This window comes from Setaria italica, chromosome III, assembly GCF_000263155.2.
Source record: "Setaria italica strain Yugu1 chromosome III, Setaria_italica_v2.0, whole genome shotgun sequence".
In the NCBI taxonomy this organism is placed as follows: domain Eukaryota; kingdom Viridiplantae; phylum Streptophyta; class Magnoliopsida; order Poales; family Poaceae; genus Setaria; species Setaria italica.
Window position 1 is genome coordinate 1264446 of NC_028452.1, and position 17278 is coordinate 1281723.

The window sequence follows — 17278 nt, forward strand, 5'->3', positions numbered from 1 at the left end:
GCAAGCCGAACAAACCAGAGAGAAACCCAAACCCCCCTCTCCTCTTCTTCCCCTTCCCCTTCCTCCGCCCGCCGCTTCCAATCCTAGGGTTTTGCCCGCCGCGACGCCGCACCGCAGCGCGATGGAGCCCACCTCGTCGGCGTCGATCGCGCGGCAGACGTGGGAGCTGGAGAACAACATCCCCGCGGCGGCCACCGACCCGGACGCGATGGACGCGATCTACCGCTACGACGACGCGGCGCAGGCGAGGGCGCAGCAGGAGAAGCCCTGGGCAAACGACCCGCACCACTTCCGCCGCGCCAAGATCTCCGCGCTCGCGCTCCTCAAGATGGTCGTCCACGCCCGCGCGGGGGGCACCATCGAGGTCATGGGGCTCATGCAGGGCAAGTGCGAGGGCGACGCCATCATCGTCATGGACGCCTTCGCTCTCCCCGTCGAGGGCACCGAGACTAGGGTCAATGCCCAGGCCGACGCCTACGAGTACATGGTCGAGTACTCAACCATCAACAAGCAGGTGAGCCCTCCCCCGTTCTTCTGTATCCCACGATTAGTTCACTGGTTCAGTTTGATGCTCTCGATCTGACCAGAATGTAACGTTGCTACCACTGGTATCTGTACGCCTGCTTGCATCAAAATTTAATTTCTAGTTGTACTTGATAATATTCAGTCAGAGCAGTGGGGATTATCTGCTTATCTTGTTTATATGAAATTAATTGGCTGTTTACTTTGGCAATGCTGCTAATCTGTTGCTCGTCTGCTGTAATTTGTCTGGCTCCATGTTGCTTATGTGATTTTCGTATTAACTGTTTGGGTGTGTAATGCTGCCCTTAAATTGGTCAAGTGAAGCCCTTGATGTTAGTAGTAGCACGATGATAACTGAGTTATGCTTACTGCAAGACTTGTAAAAGTCGCTGACTTATTTGGAACATTGCCCATACTAGCTAGACCTATTAGTATTTTTTTGAAAAATTATTCTATATATAGTTATAGTCATATGGAATTTACCTCAAGCCTGAAATCTAAATTGAGAATTCTGAGTTCAGTTTCCGTTCACCATGTTTGTTCAAAATTCATTAAGTAATTAATGAATGTAAAATAAAACGGTTCTGTCTAATTTGCCCTGCAATGTAATGTTTTTCTGGATCAATACCAACAAAAGGGATATGTTTTAGTGTCACTTTATGGTGTTTTTTGGGAACAAAGTAACTGTTGTCAAACTAGAGTATGATACCATGCTGCCCAAATAAGGCATTTGATGGGATTTGTAACACGCAAATTGTATTTTTCTGATGTGTTGTTCCTGGGTTTGATTGTCTTGATGTGAGTGTGTGTTTGTAATGTTTGGTAAAAGAGTCAATAAAAAAGCAGGTTATCTAGGACTGTCCGATATAATTTTTCTGCTGTTTCTGAGTACATGTTCAAACTTACAAGGTCTTTTTTTTTTGTTAAATATCTAATTTTCTTCTTGCCCTCACCACTGGAGTGCCAAATTTTGTATTGTTGCATACTCTGTCACCCTTCAATTTATGCTAAAACTAACTTGCATTTGTTTTTTATATACATAGGCTGGGAGGTTGGAGAATGTAGTTGGCTGGTATCATTCACACCCTGGTTATGGATGCTGGCTGTCAGGCATTGATGTGTCAACTCAGATGCTTAATCAACAATTTACAGAGCCATTCTTGGCTGTTGTGATAGACCCTACAAGGACTGTTTCTGCTGGTAAAGTAGAGATTGGGGCTTTCAGGACATACCCAAAAGATTACAAGCCACCAGATGAGCCTGTGTCCGAGTATCAGACTATTCCACTCAACAAGATAGAAGATTTTGGTGTCCACTGCAAACAGGTAAATAGATCGAGTGTCTGTTCCTTTCTCTCACTTTGTTATTTGGCTCAGATGTGTGGTCTAGTTCTGTAAGTTCTCACTGGATTTCTTGCAGTACTATGCTTTGGATATAACTTATTTCAAGTCATCCCTGGACTCTCACCTCCTTGATCTGCTCTGGAACAAGTACTGGGTCAACACATTGTCTTCATCACCACTTCTGGGCAACAGGGATTATGTTGCTGGGCAGATCTTTGATTTAGGCAAGCTTTTCATTTACAATGATATCCAGTTTTTATATTGAAATTATTGCATTTTCCTGTCTTGATAATGTTATGTATCATTTTATCCTATGCAGCTGATAAACTAGAGCAAGCGGAAGGCCAGCTGGCACACAGTCGATTTGGTGGTATGCTTATGCCATCACAACGGAAGAAAGAGGTCTGTTTCTGCATGTGCTTCCTAAACTATCTTGTGTATTCATTGCAAGACTTGGGTTTTGCCCTTGTGAAGTTTTAAAGGATGGTGCTGTTTAATCCTGCCTGTCTAATGCTATTTATCACCCATTGTTTCCCTAGTTTTCTGCTACTTTTACTTGTCAAATTATGAAATTAGGAAGTTCTCATCTAGTTGCTATGCTATCAATGAACCGTATGCTTCCCCCCTTATTTGTCATTTTCAGTTATAAATGGATTGTACTGTGTACCTGCAACTTGTAAAATAAACGCTGGGTACAGTACTACAGTTGACACATTAAAGTCTTGCCATCATCAAACAAGTGTTTAGATGTGACTTGTTATAACCCGATTATGTTGTCATGTTTTAGAGCTTCACCTGAGTTTTGTGAGAAGTGGAATGTGTAAACGGTTTGAATATGACTACCAGGAGATAATAAGCAATAGAGTAAAGTGGCATGTGTTTATGTCTGCTATCGAAAGTGACTCAATGGGTGAATAAATTAATGGAGAGAGCTCGTGAAGTTCTAAATTTCCAATGATCAAGTCGCTCTAGGATTGTGTTTCTATTTGATGCTTCAGTTGCACATATATGCCAATATATCTTGTGGCAGTGAACTTATTTTGCTCAATTACTTTGCAGTCTCCTGAAGTATATAGTAGGATTTGAAACGTGTGAACCATGTCTGATAAGTCCTTTGTTTGGTTGTAATGTCCATATGCAGTATAATCTAAACGATCTTCTTACAAATAAATTGCTTTAGTTTTCTTATTGTAATGTATTTCTTGCATTGTGATGTTTGCATGCCTACACGCACTATCCTATTTCTTAAGAATTGTCGCCCCATCTTATGCTCCAACATAGCTGTGTTCATATTTGTCTGTGGCATCACACACGTTTGTGGCTATGTAATTTTGCATTAGCAGGATAGGCAATTAATTGTTTTGTCAGACCTTGATACAGTTTTGTCTTGTGTGTATATTGGCCTGTGCCATTTTCAGCAAGATGAGTCTCCACTGGCCAAGGTAACTCGAGATAGCTCCAAAATCACAGCTGAACAGGTCCATGGTCTCATGTCACAGGTGATCCTTGACTTTCGCGTGGTTTAGTCCTTCCCTTGTTGTATTTTCTTATCTTGCCCTAACATTTTCCCTTATGATGCCCCCAGGTAATAAAAGACATCCTCTTCAACTCTGTCCACCCATCAAGCAAGGCAAGCACAAGTGCTCCAGATTCATCCGGGCCTGAGCCTATGGTTGAAGCCTGAGAGTTGCAGTGAAACGGAACGCTGAAATCTGAGTTATGTCATCGCTTCAGATCGTGGCCCTTTAGCTATCTGATTCAGAATGCGCAAACCAAGTTACATTTTGTCAAAACAAAATCATTATGTAATTATGAGTTGCCTTCTGTATCTTGGGTTCTCAATGAGAGGGAGGTGTGATTTACTGGAGTAAAATTCACTTGGTAGGATGATCGCTATGTTGATGCTCACGTTAATCTGGCTCAGTGCCAACCTTTATGGAGTGTCAAACAAGTTCTTTTATAATTGGCTAGCAGTTAGTTTGAGACCATGGCACTTGATTGGATTTTTGAAGCTTCATATCCTGACTAGAGGAAGATGAACTTGACCTTTTTGAATTGTCTGAATGAGGAATCCTCAAGTTGCACTTCAGCACTCCGGGCGGGGTTGGCTATATGCTGTGTGGCGTTGGCTAAAGAAACCCCAAACCCGGCTGCTACAAGTGAGTACCAAGTCTACGGGAGCGAAATTATGAAGTGTTCAGTACTCGTAGCTCTGTGTAAGCTCTCCCATATTGGTATAATATAAAGAAAAATTTTAGGTTAATTACATGTTTAGATTTGGAAATGATCTGAGCGAGTCCAGGTGCAAATGGACCTGATCCTGGCTTCCCGGAAACCACAGGTGCTAGGCCAGGATGCTAAAAAAAACGTATCTTGACCAGCCAAAGACCACATAAATGCCACCAAATATAAAAGCTGTACATGCACCTGAGAGTAAACTCGCAGCAGCCACCACCATCATGAGAGCACAGACCATGTTCACCTCAGCCTTTCTCCTGCTCGCCTCGTTGCCTTTCCCTGCGTGTTCGGCAAGCGGACGCCGGAGCACTCTATGGCGCGGCGACTCAATCGCCGTGGAAGACGCCTCCGGCGACCTCCTCGTGTCCCCCAGCGGCAACTTCTCGTGTGGCTTCTACAAGGTGGCCACCAACGCCTACACGTTCGCTATCTGGTTCGCCCGCTCCGCCGACGCCACCGTGGCGTGGGCGGCCAACCGCGACGCCCCCGTCAACGGCAGGGGCTCGCGCGCCGGGTTCCGCAGGGACGGCTCGCTGGTGCTGCAGGGCTTCGACGGCCGCGTGGTGTGGAGCACGAACACCAGCGGCACGCAGGCCGACCGCGCGCGGCTCCTCGACACCGGCAACCTCGTCGTGTCCGACGCCGCCGGGCGCACGCTGTGGCAGAGCTTCGACTGGCCGACGGACACGCTCCTCCCCGAGCAGCCCATCACCCGGTACAAGCGGCTGGTGTCGGCGTCGGCGAGGGGCTTGCCGTACTCCGGCTACTACAACCTCTACTTCGACAGCAACAACATCCTCAACCTCATCTACGACGGCCCGGAGATCAGCAGCAACTACTGGCCGGACCCTTTCAAGAAGTGGTGGGAGAACAACCGAACGGCCTACAACAGCAGCCGGTACGGCAGCCTCGACAGGCACGGCGTCTTCACGGCGAGCGACCACACGCGGTTCAACTCCTCCGACGTGGGCGAGGGCGTCATGAGGCGGCTGACGCTGGACTACGACGGCAACCTCCGGCTGTACAGCCTCGACGACGGCGACGGGAGCTGGCGCGTCACGTGGGTTGCGCTCCCGCGGCAGTGCGACGTGCACGGGGTCTGCGGCCGCTACGGCGTGTGCGCGTACCTGCCGGCGCTGGCGTGCTCTTGCCCGGAGGGGTTCGTCGCCAGCGACGCTGGCGACTGGAGCAAAGGGTGCCGCCGCGAGTTCGACGTCCGGTGCGGCGAGCCCGTCTACTTCGCGGAGATGCCGGGTTTTGACTTCTGGGGGTACGACTTCAACTACACCCCGGGTGTCACGATGGAGACGTGCCGGAAGATGTGCCTGGACGACTGCAACTGCCAGGCGTTCGGGTACAGGATGGGCGTCGGCGAGTGCTATCCCAAGATCTCGCTCTGGAACGGCCGGGCTCAGGACACCAGTAAGCAGAACATCTTCCTCAAGGTCCCGACGCGTCTCAAGAACCTGAACCCGACCGTGCTGGACTTCCATGGCCATGCCTGCACCGTGCCCGAGCAGAACGCCAGCGTCAGCGCCTCCTACTTCCATGTCAGGGGGAACAAGATAAACTTCACCTACTTCTACTCGTTTCTCACGGCGGCGTTCGTCGTGGAAGCCATTTTCATCGTCGTCGGCTACTTGTTCGTCTTCCGAGCCGACCCGGCCGCAGGACGGGTCAGCGATGAGGAAGGGTACGCGCTTCTGTTCAGCCACTTCAGGCGGTTCACCTACGACGAGCTATCAGACGTGACTGGCAAGTTCACGGACAAGCTCGGACGGGGGGCGTCAGGGACCGTGTACAAGGGCGTGCTCGACGACGGCCGCTGCATCGCCGTGAAGCGGCTAGACGACCTGACGCAGGCGGACGAGGTGTTCCGGTCGGAGCTGAGCGTGATCGGGCGGATCAACCACATGAACCTGGTCAGGATGTGGGGGTTCTGCTCGGAGCACTCGCACCGGCTCCTGGTCTCCGAGTTCGTGGAGAACGGCTCGCTCGACAGGGCCCTCTTCAGCGGCGACGGCGAGCGCGCGTTGGGGTGGCGCTCGAGGTACAAGATCGCCGTCGGCGTCGCCAAGGGCCTGGCATACCTCCACCACGAGTGCCTGGAGTGGATCGTGCACTGCGACGTGAAACCGGAGAACATCCTGCTGGACGCCGAGCTTGATCCCAAGATCACCGACTTCGGGCTGGTGAAGCTGCTCAGCCGGGACGCGTGCGACCGGCGGCTGGTGCTGTCGCGGGCGCAGGGCACCAGGGGATACATCGCGCCGGAGTGGGCGACGAGCCTACCGATCACGGGGAAGGCCGACGTGTTCAGCTTCGGCGTCGTGCTCCTGGAGCTGATCAGGGGGCACAGGTTGTCCGACTGGGTGGTGGTGGGAGGCCGGGAAGAGGATGTGCACATGGATTTACAGCTGCTCGTCGCCTGGCTCAAGGTGAAGATGAAGAGCGACGATGAGAGGGCTTCGTGGATGGAGGAGTTCATCGATCCTCGGCTGCGCGGTGATTTCAGCCACTTGCAGGCGGCGGCAATGCTGGAGATGGCGGTGTCGTGCGTGGATGACGATCCCAATAGTAGACCGAGCATGAACGCTGTTCTGCAGAAGCTCCTGTCGCTGGAAGATGCAGTGACCGTGCGCCATGCGTGACATGTCCCTTGTCATCTGGTTTTCAGTGGGACCAAAGACTTTGATCTGATGTACAGAGTGCAAAAAATGTGAATGAATATTTGTGAAACTGTGTGAATGAGTAGTAACCGGTGAGCTCCTAGTTAGCTGCCACTAACATAGTGCTGTACTGCTGTGTCAAATATACCAAAGCAAAAAATAAAAAAATATTGACTATCTAATTAATACTCTAATTATTCATGAGGTTAACCATTTTTGTTAAAAAAAATATAAGAGTTGTCTATACCACCCCTAGTCATTTTTTGCCCTCCCAAAACCTCATTCCCCCCTAGCTCTTAGACCTAGATCCAACGACCATGAGATCATCTCGCTCCTTTGCCGCCTTGCAGCTCCTTTCTCCTATTGTATTAATTGATGAGCATGTCATTGGATCTTTTGCCATAATTTTGCAGGAGTCCTAAACTCCTAAAACCCCAAAACCCTATTCCACAGCTCGCCAAAGAAGCATCCTCACACCCAAGTGAAGGAGATGGTTGATGTCGTTGGTGGAGAAAAGACAAGGGAAGATGAAAAGAAAAAAAAAAGTGCGGCAAGGGGATAACACACTCGATCCAAGCAGGGGCTAAACATCTTGGTTATCTCTGACGAGTAATACCCAATAGCTTTGAATGTCACACCTCTGCAAGTAAATCTAGCTAATGGCTTCACGTAGCTCCGTTGAGCAGGTATGTCCTTTTGCAGCGCAAATCGTGTAATAAACTTGTTATTACTTATCAAGAAATATAAAGATGTGCAACTCTCCCATGTATTTGAGAAAAAAAAAGATTGATATATAGCTTTCCCAAAATATAAGATGCTCCAATCCTATATTATTCACACTGCTCCTGTAATATCGGTACCATGGCCGCCTTGTGGAACTAGCATGCGGCCGTTTTTGGACGTCGGTCCTTTTGAATGAAATGTTTAGGGTGCGCGCTCCACCCCGTTACTTTTTATAAAAAAAATTGGTGGATTGATGTTAAAGTAGCAAGGACTAAAGTATTGGGTGGTTACGTGGTTGGAATGAGTCACTTTCGAATATAGGGAGCAAGTTCGCTTAGCTGTATGTGTTTGCACACCGTGCTGCACGTTGAGAGCCTGGGTATGTTCTGGCTATGTTCTCACGTTATAGACTTGTATAGTAAAATGCGTAAGTAGCATCAAGATAAACTGCAGGAGTTAGGACCTGTTTGTTTGAGATTATAATTCATTTAGATTATATAAGTTGGATTATGAATCAAGGATGTACTGTTGACGTTTTTTTGATCAACACACGAAAACACTCGAGCGTGCAGCGTGCGGAGGAGCTTGATGCAGCGCCTCTGCACAAGCCGGTCAGATCGGTTTGATGGACCGGTCAGACCGGTTTGCCGGTGAGCTCGGCAGTGAACCTTCGAACGCTCGCTCGGGAAGGATCCCGTCGGGGCACGCGCACGCAGGGTTGCTCTAGGATCGGCAGGCCACCTAAAGTGCCTTCAGACGTCGTCGAGACGAAGGAAGAACGGCAAGTAGTAGATTGGAAAAGCTTGGGCAAAGAATAAAGGAAAAGGTACAAAATAGTAGATTGTTTTTTGTCGATTGGGTTCTGTTGTCCTCAATCGGCCAAATCCCCTTATAGGGAGGGAAGGTCTTACCCATATAGGAATCGAAACCCTAATACAAATCGTGTCAAATTACAACTTCTACTCGGATTACACAGATCCAGACCGGTCAGACTAGCCTGGTCAACCGGTCTTACCAGTCTACCTGGGTGCAGATCTTGCGAGGGTCGTATCTACCTCATCCGAACTCCAAATCGGACGTTCCATATATGAATTTTGATCGTCTCGACAAGAGCTACACCATGGTGAAGTCCAATTTGCATTTTGGGAACTTTCCTCAAACCGGTCTGACCGGTTGCGAGACCGGCCTGAATAAATCTAACCCGATTCTCCCAGGCCTGCCACTTTTGGACGTCAACACATACTACAATGAAAGATCGTATTAAAATTACATTAGGATTATAATAATCTGAAATAAGCCCACTGAAGGAAACAAACATACCCTTATATTGCGGTCTTAGAGCAACTCCAAGAGGCTGCTAATCTTACCCCAATACATTTTTTAGGAAAAAAAGGAGAAAAAACGAACTCCAACAGTCCACTCAAACCTTCTCCAATTTTTTAGCAACGCTAAAAAACAGCCTACCACCGCGTATATTTTAGCGTTGGCATTCCTCCCCCAATCCTGATTCCCACACGCTCGCGCGTCCCTTCTGATGGGCCCAATACGATGACGTGGCCTGTTTTTAAATATTAGAGGCTATTTATTAGCGATCTGCTGTGGATTGATATGTTTTTGGAGGAATTTTTTTGGAAGAACCCCCAGTACATAGTTTTGAGGAAAAATTTTTTGGAGTACTCTTGGAGTTGCTCTTACGGATTACGGAGTTCTTTGTGATTTTTTTTCCGAAAAGCTTGTGTTATTTGTGATTTCGACCGAGCGAGCCGAGTGCACAGGTCGCGGCGCGGCGTGGGCCGTGTCGAGTGAACACCTGCAAAAGATTTGCCTTGGGGAGCTACGGCCCCCAATTGCTGCGCCACGGGCCCACGGCTCACACCCGAACCGCTTACTGTACTGCCTACTGGCCGCCTTCTGTTTGATATTTGCTGACAGACCTGTCACCAAGCTTCCTGCTCTCGCCAGCAAAAGTCAAAGGCAAATGATTGATTTTTCTTGAAAAATCAAAGTCTCATAAACTTATGGCACAAGTTGCAAGTTGAAAATCTAACATACGCTGACTACAAATAGTTAATGGGCACACCATAAGAAAGTACTCGGGGAGATCGTGAGTGCATGTTAAGTCAAATTATTTTAATTTTAGTAAAATTTACAGAGAAAAGTAGAAGACTATTAACATCTACCATTTGAAAGGAGCAAAATACGAAAACATATTTCATAATTGATCTATCATGCTTATATTTGGCATCATAAATATTATTTTTTTCTATAAGCTTGGTCATATTTAAATAATTTGCACAGGAGAAAGTTAGAATCCTTTATATTTTAGGACAAAGGTAATATTTGTTTTTAAATAAAGAAAATCATTCCAGCCTATATAGCTGATGGATATAAGCAAATAGAATTGAGACTACGAGGACTGATGCAGGTTTCAAAACTGATGCTAACGAAGGAGAGTATTGTGAAACTAAGCTCAAATCCGAAAACTAAACTTCCAACCAATTATCAAGCTACTGCTGTAGCCAAAAAAAATATTGAAGGGGACTGGTAAGTTCGATATGCTAATTTTTTTTCCTAAATTTCCAAAATTTGGCCAAACTTTGAATAAATTTTGAAGAATCCCGGCAAAAAAATAATCAGCGTTACCAGTAGGGTCATTTAGGATCGAAATTCGCCAATTTTTGATGAATTTTATCTGAAATTCCAAACACTGCTTCCAATTCTAACCAAAGTTTTTGTTGAATAACTCCGTCAGAGCCACTGCACCCCCACTAAAATATGGATTTAAAGCTTCGAAGAAAATCCTTTAAGCCAAGATATAAATGTAAATACACTAGATGGCGGTTGAATGTCAAAGAATGACGTTCACTTAATTAGAGAAAATAAGATATCTGAGTTGAGTTTGAATGACAAAACCGAAAAAAGGTTCCCGCTCAAATACTATGGATTAACTCTATGAACGAAAAACAGGGAATGGTGTAACTATAACCAACCATATCAACACCCATAGGTAGGGGGCAGATCCACTAATGCATGAATGCCAACACCCATAACCCTAACCCCTCAAGGCCCTACCCGAACCCCCAACCTGAAATCTCCATCTCCAATTCAAGTTTTAACTAGTACAATTTTGTGTGATTGATGGATAAGTAAAATATCAACCAACTGATGGAGTAATTTTTTTAAAAAAGTTTGTTGACATAAAAATTGGGGCAACAAAAGGATTGAATATTGGAATGAACGGCAAAGAAAGAGGAAACAAATCTAATATTTGCTCAGACATCACCAGAACTAGAATTACATGAGAAAAAGATACTTAAGTTCACATTATTCCTTTTTCCACTATTTAAAAATTTCATGAACAAACTTATAATACAACCATCGCCCACAACGAGGTCAACCGCCAAACCGCTGCCGCAACCGCCACTTCTGCAGCCGCCGCCACCCCCCCCCCCCAACCACCCCCAGATCCACCACAGCCACTGTCACCACCACAACCGTCCCCGCACCCACCTTCACTGCTGGAGTCGAGCACTGAGCCGATGGCCGTGGTCCAGCCCCCCGAATACAATGTATAACACATATTTGAGTACTGCTGTAGTAGAGAAGTCATTGAATGTAACAACCGACGTCGTCACATTTAAAAAAAAAGTATACTGCAAAAATAAGAAAAATCTAATATTTGGTCGAATCACCAGAATAAGAATTGTATCACCAGAATAAGAATTGTGTTACATGACAAAAAAGTAGTAAAAATCTGGTGAGCAAACTTTTAATAATGTATTCTGATCACACGCACATTTTTTCGAGTAAAAAAAAAACCCAGGCAAACAACCACCACGCGGCAAATAACCACAACCACCGTAGCGACGACGAGGTCAACCACCGCACCCTCCGCCGCAACCACCGCCACCGCAGCCGCCGCCTCCACAACCGCCACCGCCGGAGTTGAGCGCCGAGCCGATGACGGCGCCGGCGGCCAGCCCCCCGACCGCGCCGACGGCGAGCCCCGCGGCGCCGGAGCCGAGCCCGCTGCGGCCTGGCCGCCCGGCGCTCTGCTGCTGCGGGTACGCGTAGCCGTAGCCGGGGGCCGGCTGCTGCGCCGGGTAGCCGTACGCCCCAGCGGGAGGCGGCGGGTAGCCCTGGCCGTAGTAGTAGACGTTGTTGTTGTTATGCCGAGGCGGCTTCTTGGCGCCCTGCGCGCACCCGAACGCCGCGATCGCCGCCACGGCCACCGTCGCGGCCACCGCGAGCGCCACGATGGCGACCCCGCTGAGGTGAGCGTGCTGCTGCGTGGCTGCAGCAGCTCCGCTCGCTGCGGCGAGAAGACTCGCCCGCACCATGGCTCCCTGCGTCTGGAGAGGCCGGCGAGAGCAGAGAATGGAAGCGAGAGGAGGAGAAGTGCGTGATGGAGACGGGGAAGCACAGATAATAAGACTGCTGGATTGGTTGGCCAGGTCAAAGTCCTCTAGTTTGTATTCCCCTTGTTTACTTCACTCCCAACTCCTAACTTTGGCACTATGTAAAAAGAAGATTCCCCATCACATCAAACTTGCGGTACATGCATGGAGTACTAAATGTAGACGAAATTAAAAACTAATTGCACAGTTTTGTTGTACTTTGCGAGACGAATCTTTTGAGCCTAATTAGTCAATGTTTGATAATAATTCACAAATACAAACGAAACGCTACAGTGTGCTACAGTGCTGTAACAGTAATTTGGCACCTCCAAACTTTGGCAACTAAACAAGGCCTTGGACGTAGTTGCTTGGGAAATTTAGTATTGTTGGAAACGCGGAAATGATTAAAGAAACATACACTAGCGAGTTTGGTATGAACTTTGCGAAGGAATTTCCTATTCCAACTTGCTTTCGCACGCAATTTCAGGGAAGAACTTTTCCGAAGCTCTTCTTCCGTGGACATGAAATATTGCAACTAATGGGTGATCTTTAGTAATGGATGAAGTCTCCACCCGATATTAAAAAGATCATGGGGCGGGGTTAGCCGTTAGGTCTGATACTAATACTCACGTTAATATTTGGCCAAATTCAACCATCCTAAGCTTCAGAACGAATGCTGAGTTTTATAATAGTGAGAACTCGGATGGATAGATTCAGCCCACTAAATGCATGGATAAGGATTGGTTTTCTTCGGAGGCAAGTTTCCTTGAATTGAATAGTACTAAGCGGCATGAACGACGCAACGTTTCCTGCAATCCTGCTCCCGGTTTACACGAATCTCAACTCCGTAGACCGTAGGTTTCAGGCTTTGGTCCCTTTCGAGTTTGGGCTATGTTTAGTTTCCTCCCAACTCCCAACTTTGACACTATGTAAAAAGAAGATTCCCTATCATATCAAACTTGCGGTACATGTATGGAGTAATAAATGTAGACGAAATCAAAAACCAATTGCACAGTTTTGTTGTACTTTGCGAGACGAATCTTTTGAGCCTAATTAGTCAATATTTGGACAATAATTCACAAATACAAACGAAACGCTACAGTTGCGCATTTATGACAAAATGTCAATTTTACCACTCCCAAATTAGGAACTAAATAAGGTCTTGGAATCATGACTGGAATTACCATTATCACCGACGACAGAGAAGGGTGATGGATACTAAACGCTGGCTCCATGGTTTCTGATTGTATGGACACTTCGTGTGCCGTGTACTCCCAAGCTCTTTTCCTTCCCGACGATGGGCTAACCAACGGCACATGATGCGGACAATGGCTGCCTTTCCTATAGCTCAAGAAAGAATATGCTACTGCTGCCGTGGCATCCCACCATCATCAATAGCAACAGCAGAAAGCAGCTCTTTGCTGGCGCGAGACTATTGATTGGATAGAGACGCAAGATATTTTCGCCACGACCCGTTCGTGGACCCCATTGGGCCGGAGTGATACGTGGATTCCAACGAATTCGTACGTGGGTCTTTAAAAAACACAAATTCGTTCATGGACATAAGTGGGCTCCAGCGGGCTGCTTGTTGTGTTGTTGAATATGTCTATCGGTCCAAGTGTAAGCTATCTAAGACCCACGGCCCAGTACAGAGCAGAGCAGATGCGTCTTGAACACGAACTCTCTTGATGATGAAAGGTAAGAAGATTCCGAGGATTCACGGTTGTCACAATCAGGTGTCAGCAGAAGAAGCCTCCCGTTCGTTGCGACTGGTATAGGAGAGTTCATCAGACCCACCGCAGTCAACGTCTCTGATTAGTCAGATGTCAGCAACGGCTGCGTGTGCCTTCCCGGGCCTTTCATCAAGTCGTAGCTGCAGACGTCCTCGTGCGTGCTCCTTTCCAGTCAGAGCGGTCACTGATGAGCTCCATGATTTAGCTCTGCAGAATATTAGTTGCTCGCCAGCGAGCACTACTGGGCGTTAGAGAGAGGATCAAACACGGCGAGGGTACCAACAGTTCAACACAGGTAAGCTTTTCTTCTTCATTTTTGTTGAGAAAATCCTTTGTTTGAATCTCTTCTCTATCGAGCTGGCGAATTTGTTTTTCGTATACCGTTCAGTCATCCATGGTGGAGTTTGCGGCTGGAGATAATACAGTAACTTAATTCATGCACGTGCTCCTTCTATAGTTCAGTAATTGATGGAGATGGAGTAATCAGAGGAGCACCAATAGATTCAGAAACTTTGTTCAGGAACAGAATTTGGATTTTTTTTTCTTCTTCCTTTCTTCTTGGAATTAGATCAGGAAGTGGAAAAAGTTTCTTGCTGGGATAGCAGCTGCATTTCTAGTTTTGCCGGGACTGTTCTTCCACCTAACTTGCTTATCTGGCGCATGCCAGGACGCAGATTCTAAAAGCTTACGGACCCCGGAAGCATCGCAGACATGGGGAATGCCGCTATTCCAGTCGGTACGGTACATCTTCTTCTTACCTGGTACTGATTTTCCGTAACTACTACCTAGCTAATTTTCTGTTGCATTTCGTTGTTCAGTATCCTCGGTGGCAGTAGCTGCGACAGTTGTAGTAATGATCGCCCTCATCAGAAGATGCCGCGTCGTGAGGAAGAAGATGAAGAAGAAAATCGTGAAGAAAATCCTGGACGAGATTGAGAGAAAGAACCGCGAGCGCGAGATGCAGGCCTGCAACGCCTTGGACGACGTGGTGATCGAGATCGGGCCGGTGGAGAAGTTCCTGCACGAGATCCTCAACGAGAAGCCCATGCGTTTCAGCCCCGAGCAGCTGGCGGCCTGCACTCGGAATTTCTCATCGGAGTTGGGGTCCGGCGGCTTCGGCGTGGTCTACAAGGGCGACTTGCCGAACGGCCTTCCGGTGGCCGTCAAGGTCCTCAAGGTGTCCATGAACAAGAAGGTCCAGGAGGGGTTCATGGCGGAGATCGGCACCATCGGCCGGACCTACCACGTGCACCTCGTCCGGCTCTACGGTTTCTGCTTCGACAGGGACACCAAGGCCCTGGTCTACGAGTTCTTGGAGAACGGATCGCTCGAGAAGTACCTCTACGGCGACGAGGAGGACACGGCGGCGGCGCCGCCGAGGCTGGAGTGGAAGACGCTGCACGGCATCGCCGTCGGCACGGCGAAGGGGATCCGGTACCTGCACGAGGAGTGCCAGCAGCGGATCGTGCACTACGACATCAAGCCGGCCAACATCCTCCTCACCAGCGACTTCACCCCGAAGGTGGCCGACTTCGGGCTGGCGCGGCTGGGCGAGCGGGAGAACACGCACATGTCGCTGACCGGCGGCGGCCGCGGGACGCCCGGGTACGCGGCGCCGGAGCTGTGGATGGCGCTGCCGGCGACGGAGAAGTGCGACGTGTACAGCTTCGGGATGGTGCTGTTCGAGATCCTGGGACGGCGCCGGAACTTCGACCCTGACCATGGCGAGAGCAAGGAGTGGTTCCCGAGGTGGGTGTGGGAGAGGTACGAGCAGGGCGAGATCAGGAGCGTCGTGTCCTGCGACGGGATCGAGGAGGCGGACAGGGAGAAGGCGGAGATGATGTGCAAGGTGGCGCTGTGGTGCGTGCAGTTCCAGCCGGCGGCGAGGCCGACGATGAGCAGCGTGGTGCGGATGCTGGAGGGAGAGATGCCCATCGTCCCGCCGGTGAACCCCTTCCACTACTTGATGGACAGCAGCGGCGGCGGCTCAACAAGCTCGGGGCTGTGGAGCGGCACGTACCAGAGCAGCAGGGACACCGCCGGCAGAGACAGTGAGGTGTCATCAATGAGCCCTGCTGCCAAGTCGGATGACGCGATGATTCAAGATGTTAAGCGGACTCACGCGTCGGTGTCAATGATTTAGAATTTGTCATCTTGTACACATTTGTTAATGTTTACATCACGTACAATTAGGGGTGTTCTGTCATGCTGGATATTTGATATTAATTAGAAATATTAAATATAATCTAATTATACGAATCTATTAAACCTAATTAGTCAATGATTTGACAATGTGGTGCTACAACAACCATTTGATGATGATGGATTAATTAGCCTTAATAGATTCGTCTCGCGAATTAGACTTCATCTGTGCAATTAGTTTTATAACTAGCTTATATTTAGTTCTTCTAATTAGCATCCGAATATCTGATGTGATCTGCTAAAGTTTAACTCATCGTATCCAAATGTCAATAGGCACGGTCCGCCGTGCCTGCCAGAGCAGCTCGAGGACCCCCTTTCGCACGTTGGTGCTCTCACCTGGATTATATCCCCCGATAATTTCTGCAGCTTCTCGCGCGTGGATCCACAAAGATAATGCGCCCGTCGCAAAAAGGAGCCATGGTAATTTCGATGACCCTTTAAGAACACGATGTTTCGGTCTGAGTTTAGTTATAGATCTGCTAGCATACGTGTGGTGTGAGTAAGGTGTGCGTGTATGGTGTTAGTACGTAGTGCATGAACAAATACTACAACTGTATCCAGATGCTACAACTATATCCAGATGAAAGGTGTAAAAAAAATAGACATGGAGAAACTGAGTATGAACCTGAAGGACTTCATCAGCGTTTAGTTCTCGTAATCTTCCAAGCGGTCAATGTTGTGTGAATGTCTAAAAAATGAGCTCAAAAGATTTATAGATATGCAACTACAAATTGGTCACATAGTCGGTCAGATACCAGGCCAATTCCCTTAAGGTCTTTTAAAACAAATAATTATTATTTCAGTCTCTCTGTAATAGGTTTGCACACGACCAATCCTTATTACAATTCCTACATGCAGCAATTTTAAACAAAAATTCTCGAAAAATAAACCAAGGATGCGACTAATTAAGCGACTTTTAAAAAACAACCACACGGATCTCCATAACCATAATGTTCAAGGTACGACAAGCCCACCATCCATAATTCCCTCGAGATCTACAGGCACCATCAGCTAGCCGTAACAATCCTTAACTAGAGAAGGCATTAGTGCATACCGCTTATTCTCGCAGAAAATTCATTGTAGCACGATCCAATCTAGCTTATGATGATCACTAGATTGGTCAGTATTGCTGAAAAAGCGTGTATAAGTATTTCCAAAATCTAGTTTGTGATCCATCTTTCAGCTTAAAGGTCCCATATCCCACATCTTAGAAGATCTTCCCTAATTTTTAATGAAGCTTTCCAGTAACGTGAGTCTCCGTATTTAATCTGAATACGAGACAAACACTTTGAACCTAAATATTTATTTCTAAGTAAAATCTACAAGATGCCTTCTTTGAAGTAACTTGTCCAACCATTTGCTAAGAAGTCATTTGTTTTTAATTCAGATATTTGTTATTCCTAACTCCCTTCATCTTTGGATGGCACATGATATCCTATTTGGCTTGTTAT

General features: G+C 47.6%; 4 protein-coding genes across 5 annotated transcripts; 3 read left to right on the forward strand and 1 right to left on the reverse strand.

Annotated features, from left to right (window-relative positions):
- LOC101755502 (COP9 signalosome complex subunit 5a) lies at positions 1–3880 on the forward strand. The gene is made up of 6 exons (XM_004960071.2): positions 1–514; positions 1566–1847; positions 1942–2089; positions 2185–2267; positions 3284–3364; positions 3451–3880. The coding sequence occupies exons 1-6, from the start codon at positions 122–124 to the stop codon at positions 3547–3549; spliced, it is 1086 nt and encodes a 361-aa protein (XP_004960128.1). The 5' UTR covers positions 1–121; the 3' UTR covers positions 3550–3880.
- Positions 3881–4339: 459 nt separating this feature from the next.
- Positions 4340–6857, forward strand: LOC101783344 (putative receptor protein kinase ZmPK1). The gene has a single exon (XM_004963332.2). The coding sequence runs from the start codon at positions 4340–4342 to the stop codon at positions 6752–6754; it is 2415 nt and encodes an 804-aa protein (XP_004963389.1). The 3' UTR covers positions 6755–6857.
- Positions 6858–11370: 4513 nt separating this feature from the next.
- Positions 11371–11835, reverse strand: LOC101783746 (loricrin). Its single transcript, XM_004963333.1, has one exon. The coding sequence runs from the start codon at positions 11833–11835 to the stop codon at positions 11371–11373; it is 465 nt and encodes a 154-aa protein (XP_004963390.1).
- Positions 11836–13704: 1869 nt separating this feature from the next.
- Positions 13705–15888, forward strand: LOC101755912 (G-type lectin S-receptor-like serine/threonine-protein kinase SD2-5). 2 transcript variants are annotated; one of them, XM_004960073.2, is made up of 3 exons: positions 13705–13920; positions 14293–14366; positions 14444–15888. In XM_004960073.2, the coding sequence occupies exon 3, from the start codon at positions 14479–14481 to the stop codon at positions 15766–15768; it is 1290 nt and encodes a 429-aa protein (XP_004960130.1). In that variant the 5' UTR covers positions 13705–13920; positions 14293–14366; positions 14444–14478; the 3' UTR covers positions 15769–15888. The 2 variants fall into 2 exon arrangements, with proteins under 2 accessions (XP_004960130.1, XP_004960129.1); XM_004960072.3 differs by having other exon boundaries at positions 13711–13920; positions 14293–14361.
- The last annotated feature ends 1390 nt before the right edge of the window (positions 15889–17278 follow it).

What these genes read in the sequence shown, in the direction of transcription:
- LOC101755502 (XM_004960071.2), top strand. Translation starts at nt 122, where the DNA reads ATGGAGCCCACCTCGTCGGCGTCGATCGCGCGGCAGACGTGGGAGCTG. An exon ending in TGGGCAGATCTTTGATTTAG is followed by an intron (nt 2,090 to 2,184) that starts GCAAGCTTTTCA and finishes TATCCTATGCAG; the next exon opens with CTGATAAACTAGAGCAAGCG. An exon ending in CATCACAACGGAAGAAAGAG is followed by an intron (nt 2,268 to 3,283) that starts GTCTGTTTCTGC and finishes TGCCATTTTCAG; the next exon opens with CAAGATGAGTCTCCACTGGC.
- LOC101783344 (XM_004963332.2), top strand. Translation starts at nt 4,340, where the DNA reads ATGTTCACCTCAGCCTTTCTCCTGCTCGCCTCGTTGCCTTTCCCTGCG.
- LOC101783746 (XM_004963333.1), bottom strand. Translation starts at nt 11,835, where the DNA reads ATGGTGCGGGCGAGTCTTCTCGCCGCAGCGAGCGGAGCTGCTGCAGCC.
- LOC101755912 (XM_004960072.3), top strand. Translation starts at nt 14,337, where the DNA reads ATGGGGAATGCCGCTATTCCAGTCG. An exon ending in GAATGCCGCTATTCCAGTCG is followed by an intron (nt 14,362 to 14,443) that starts GTACGGTACATC and finishes TTCGTTGTTCAG; the next exon opens with TATCCTCGGTGGCAGTAGCT.